Source organism: Mobula birostris, chromosome 12 (genome assembly GCF_030028105.1).
Source record: "Mobula birostris isolate sMobBir1 chromosome 12, sMobBir1.hap1, whole genome shotgun sequence".
Lineage (NCBI taxonomy): Eukaryota > Metazoa > Chordata > Chondrichthyes > Myliobatiformes > Myliobatidae > Mobula > Mobula birostris.
In genome coordinates, this window is record NC_092381.1 from 23,969,806 (window position 1) to 23,975,967 (window position 6,162).

General features: G+C 40.2%; 1 protein-coding gene across 1 annotated transcript in view; it reads left to right on the forward strand.

The window, feature by feature from the left end:
- acp5b (acid phosphatase 5b, tartrate resistant) overlaps window positions 1-5,612 on the forward strand; it is a 40,546-nt gene extending 34,934 nt beyond the window's left edge. The window contains exon 6 of the mRNA XM_072273484.1: window positions 5,344-5,612. Within this exon, the coding sequence (XP_072129585.1) occupies window positions 5,344-5,592 (249 nt within the window). The 3' untranslated portion in view covers window positions 5,593-5,612. The remainder of the gene's footprint in view (window positions 1-5,343) is intronic.
- The last annotated feature ends 550 nt before the right edge of the window (window positions 5,613-6,162 follow it).

Genomic DNA, 6,162 nt, shown 5'->3' on the forward strand with positions numbered 1-6,162 from the left:
AATAAAAACAAGGGAAGCTGGCACAGATGCATATTAGTTTCATTTTTACTTCTAGCGAGATGCGTGTGTATGACTGGGCAATATGATGACGTATGCCATTCACGCACTTCCTACATATAACCATAATGAATTATTACAACAAACAAAGAATGCTTAATCATACAATATATTTACAATATTACTGAAATATTAACTACACAACACTCCTCCTTGCTTAGCTAGAAACTCCTACTCAATGTAGAATTCATCTTCACTTATATATGTAACACCCTGGCTAAGATTTTACTGCTAGGCTGTAGGTATCTCACTTTAGCAGTTCTGTAAGAGCGGTCTGTTCTGCTTTTTAGCATGTTTGGGTTTGCGCTAAAGATAATGCGCTATGTTGTTTAACTTAGGAGTGTTGTGTCAGCCAATCAGGATGGTGGAATCGAGAAAAGGCTCTAGAGAACACTGGGTGGAGAGGTTTTGGAGATGGACACTGGTGTGGATCGAGGTCTTTTTGGCGGGAGCTGGGAGAAGACAGGAGGGAAGATCACTGAATATGCCATCCCTGTTGCACAAGGTGCTTTGTGTAACAAGGAGGAAGGACCGATACTCTTGTAGGGTGGTGGGGGGGGCGCGGTTCATTTGTTTGAGACGGATTTTGAGCAACATTCGTAAAATGGTGTGTGCTTTCATGAAGACCATGGGTCTAGCACTTGAGTTAAAGACAACTTCAAGATGACCTCCAACTTATGTTCACATTTGGACTGGGTTAACTGTAACAGGCCCTTTTTTTATTTTTTTATTTTCTTTTTCCTACTAACTGATTGATAAAGCTGAAATTTGTAAATATGCTTCCTTTATAATTGCCTGCAGTGTACGATCTGTTATTTCTCGCCATTGGCTAATTGCATGGTGGCAGTATTTACACAGTATTCACACAGATTATAATGTGTGAGCTTTTGGTGGGACCCAAGTCACACTGACCCAAGACACATGGAGTTTGAGAAAAGTGATTTTCTCCCTGCTGAGTCCAGTGGCAGTAGGTTGGTGTCAGTCCAGGCTCTGGTTATTGAGGAGTCTGATGACTTGGGAGAAGAAACTGTTACATAGTCTTGTCGTGAGAGCCCGAATACTTCGGTGTCTTTTGCCAGATGGCAGGAGGGAGAAGAGTTTGTATGAGGGGTGTGTGGGGTCCTTCATAATGCTGTTTGCTTTACGGATGCAGCGTGTGGTGTAATTGTCTGTAATGGCAGGAAGAGAGACCCTGATGATCTTCTCAGCTGACCTCAGTATCAGCTGCAGGGTCTTGTAATCCAAGATGGTGCAATTTCTGAACCAGGCAGTGATGCAGCTGCACAGAATGCTCTCAATACAACCTCTGCAGAATGTGGTGAGGATGGGGGTGGGGGTGGGAGATGGATTTTCCTCAGCCTTCACAGAAAGTAGAGATGCTGCTGGGCTTTCTTTGCTATGGAGCTGGTGTTGAGGGACCAGGTGAGATTCTCCGCCAGGTGTTAATTTGCTGAGTTAACAAATTTCACGTCACCTGCCGGTGATAATAAACCTGACTCTGATTCTGACTGTGGCACATTCTTTAGCTTTGGGGCATCCACCACAGACTGAACTTTCTCAAAACACTTGTGTAATCCTTGTGTGACAATGGTGTAACCACAGTAAGCAATGCTTGGTTTAAAGAATTCACACTTGTGTTTTGCTCTGAGCCCATAATCTTCTAATCTTTTTAACACTGTCTTGAGATTTTAGAGATGTTCCTTGTCATCCTTACCAGTAACAATGATGTCATCCAGGTAACACTGAGTGCCTGGACAACCTTGCAGCACCTGGTCCATAGATTTCTGCCAGAATGCAGGTGCAGATGCCTATTATAGCGATAGAGCGCTTTGTGAATGTTTATGGTGAGAAGCACTTTGGACTCTTCTTCCATCTCCACCTATAGGTAGGTCTTGGCTACAGTGCCTATAAAAAGTATTCACACCCCTACCCGGAAATTTTCATGCTTTATTGTTTTACAATATTGAATCACAGTGGATCTAATCTGGCGTTTTTTGACACGATCAACAGAAAAAAAACTCTTTAGTGTCAAAGTGAAAATATATCTCTACAAAGTGGTCTAAATTAATTATAAAACAAAAAATAATTGATTGGATAAGTACTTACCCCCTTCAAGTCAGTATTTATTAGATGCACCTTTGGAAGCAATTACAGGCTTGAGTCCGTGTGGATAGATTCCTATCAGCTTTGCACATCTGGACACTGCAATTTTTCTCCCATTCTTTACAAAACTGCTCAAGCTCTGTCAGATTGAATGGGGATCATGAGTGAATAGCCCTTTTAAAGTCCAGACACAAATTCTCATTTGGATTGAGGTTTGGACTCTGACTTGGCCACTCCAAGACATTAACTTTGTTGTTTTTAAGCTATTCCTGTGTAGCTTTGGCTTTATGCTTGGGGTCATTGTCTTGCTGGAAAACAAATCTTCTTCCAAGTTGCAGTTCTCCAGCAGACTGGATCAGGTTTTCCTCCAGGATTTCCCAGTATTTTGCTGCATTCATTTTACCCTCTACCTTCACAAGCCATCCAGGACCTGCTGCAGTGAAGCATCCCCACAGCATGATGCAGTCACTAACATGCTTCACAGTAGGGATGGCGTGTTCTTGATGATGTGCGGTGTTTAGTCTGATGGCCAAAAAGCTCAATTTTGGTTTCATCAGACCATAGAACCTTCTTGCAGCTGACTTCAGTGTCTCCCACATGCCTTTTAGCAAACTCTAGCCAAGATTTCATGTGAGTTTTTTCAACAGTGGCTTTCTCTTTGCCACTCTCTCGTAAAGCTGCAATTGATGAAGAACCAGTTGTTGTATGTGCAGTCTCTCCCATCTCAGCTACTGAAGCTTGTAATTCCTCCAGGGTTGTCACAGGTCTCTTGGTGGCCTCCCCCACTAATCCCCTTCTTGCATAGTCACTCAGTTTTTGAGAATGGCCAGCTCTAGGCAGACTTATGGCTGATTCTTATTCTTTTCATTTCTTGATGATTGACTTAACTGTACTGCAAGGATATTCAGTGACTTGGAAAGTTTCTTATATCCATCTGCTGATTATGCTTTTCAATAATCTTTTTGTGAAGTTGTTTGGAGTGTTCTTTTGTCTTCACGGTGTAGTTTTTGCCAGGATGCTGACTCACCAGCAGTTAGACCTTCCAGATACAGGTGTACTTTTACTACAGTCAATTGAAACACCTTAACTGCACACAGATCTCCATTTAACTAACTATGTGACTTTTAAAATCAATTGGCTACACCTGTGATGATTTAATGTGTCATATTAAAGGGGGTGGATACTTATGCAATCAATTATTTTGTGTTTTATATTTGTAGTTAATTTGGATCACTTTCTAGAGATCTGTTTTCTCTTTGACACAAAAGTCTTCTTCTGTTTATCAGTGTCAAAAAAGCCAAATTGAATCACTGTGTTAATCAATATTGTAAGACAATGAAACATGAAAATTTCCAAGGGAGGTGAATACTTTTTATAGGCACTGTAAGTTCACCTGGCTGAAGAGTTTTCCTCCAGAAAGGTTTACAAAGATATCCTCTATCCTGAACAGAGGGTATTGATCTACTTTCAGCACTAGGTTGATGGTGACTTTAAAATCACCAAAGATCCTGGCAGACCCATTCTTCTTGGCTTCTGGGACCAATGGCATTGCCCATGGGTTCCACTCAACTTTGGAAATAATTTCTTCAGCCTCCATGTGATCGAGCTCACCGGCTACTCACTGGATGTTGTATTTCCCTGTTACAACTGTCATTCCCACAGGAGTTATCTTTTCTCCAATATAAATTCTTAATTGGATATCTGTAGACTTCAGTTCAGTATCCTTGAAATGGCATTCAAACTCACTTTGTGGAATGACTGAAAGAGCTGAGCTTTTTAAAATTTCATTTTAATTAATTTGCCATTCATTTCTGATGTAAGCCACATTTCTTGTATGTTAGTTTTCACATTGTAAATCTCAAGACTACTCAATCCTGTATCACTCTCATCATTATCAGACTTTTCAGCAAAAGCATGCAGATTGGTAGTCTCTTTCAAACTGCAACTTGACCTTTTATCTTTTTCTCTTCCCTGTGCAGTCCATTTATTCTTGTTTGTCTGACATGCTCCTTGTATGTGTCCTACTTTGTTGCATTTTCTGCATCTTTTGCCTCTGAACATGCTTTAGTCTGGTGTATGGGAGCCTGTACCACAATGGCAGCACAATTTATTTGGCCAGACAGGCCTCCATCGAGATGCTTCAGTTTTGTTCACATTCACTTTCATTCCTGACTGCAACTCCATTGCATCTCTGTCTGCTGTTTCCATTGATACTGCAATTTCAAATACTCTTTTAAATGTGAGCTGTGCATCAGCTAGGAGCTGTTTTTGAATGCTTTCTTGTTAGATTCCACTATCTAAATGATCTCTCAGTGTATCATTAAGCCCGTCACTGAACAGAAAATGCTGAGACAACTTCTTCAATTCAGCCATGTATGCTAAAGTGGGATCCCCTTCCTTTTGATTCCACTTATGAACGCTAAAGCATTCTGCAGTCAACAATGGTTTCAGTTCTAAATGTTTCTGCATTATTTTCAAGATATCAGCAAAGTTCATTTCATCTGGTTTGGTCGGAACAGTCAAATTTTTAAGGAAACCGTATGCTTTTAAACTCAATGCACTCAGCAAAACTGGTACTTATTTCTCATTAGCTATCTCATTTGGTTTAATTACTGCTTAATTTGCTTAGTATGTGAAATCCAGTTGTCTCTTGTGCATTTGAACATGTCAATCTTTCAGATGTGGTCAGCCATTCCTACTTTATTAGAAAATTATGATTATTATCACTGAGTACTCACTGTTCATGAACCTATGAATTATCCATTTTCTGCCTTTTTAAAAAACTTGACCACCTCTCTCTCTCTCCCTTCCAAAGAGACACATCCAGTGCTGCATTTTTTAAAACTCAAACATTTCACTGCTCGTCAACAGGTAGATAGTTATCTTAGGTTTGTTTTAAAAATATCTTGTCACCAGTGTTAAGTTTTGTAACTCCAAAACATAAAACTAATTGAAATGAAATCAGAAGAGTTCAGAATGAGTGTATGTTAATTTCATTTTTACATTCAGCAAGACATAAATGTATGAAGCGGTGATGTGATGACATACGCAGTTCACAGACTTCGTACATATAACCATAATGAATTATTTAAACAAATAAAGAATGCTTAATCATACAATATTACTCAAATGTTACTGAAATATGAAATGCACCGCACTAACGCATTCCGCTTTGCCCTGCAGTTTATTCGCGAGGATGACGGGCCAGCATACGTCGTTAGCGGAAGTGGGAGTATTGTTGACAAGTCCACGGCGCACAAGAAGGACATTCCGGACAGCTGGCTGCAGTTCTACAATGCTGAGATTAGTGCCTTGGGTGGATTCACACTGATCCAGATCATTCCAGAGCAATTGCTTATATCATACAGGCAACCATATGACACGGTAGTTTTCCAAACCGTATTACCTAGGCGTAAATTTTGCATTGAATAAAATTTACTCTTCAAAAATGATACACGTTTAATTTTCATGGTATATATCAAATGGCTTAATTGGTTCCTAATTTCCACATCTTAATTTAGGAAGATAGGAATGATATGTTTTCACTATTTAATCCTTTAGCATTTGCCAATATTCCAAGCCAAGAAACAGCCATCCTAGTGAAAGGGAAATGGCAAAACCCAGTGTTAAATTAAGGCTCTGGATATATAAGCACAATGTGCTCTCCGGTTTGGTCTGGGACATCTCAGAGTCCATAATGGAGCCAGTTGTTCTCACGGAGGCCTTGCTAAGCCAGTAAGACAAAGCTAATGGTAGTGTGTCTAATATCTGTGATTCCAGTCACAAAGGGTATTGTGGTTCAAAATGTGCCACTGAAGGACCAAAAAGGTCGATGACCAAGGATAAGCTTTGGCTGATGGCTAACATCTTGATCAGTTTGCTTTTTGCACTACCCTTCCCCTATGCAGAAGGGGACAATGTGGCACAGGATGGTGAACAGTGGAAGAGGAGATGATCACGTGACTGGAATACAAAAATGGGTTGGATATTATCAGCCTTTAA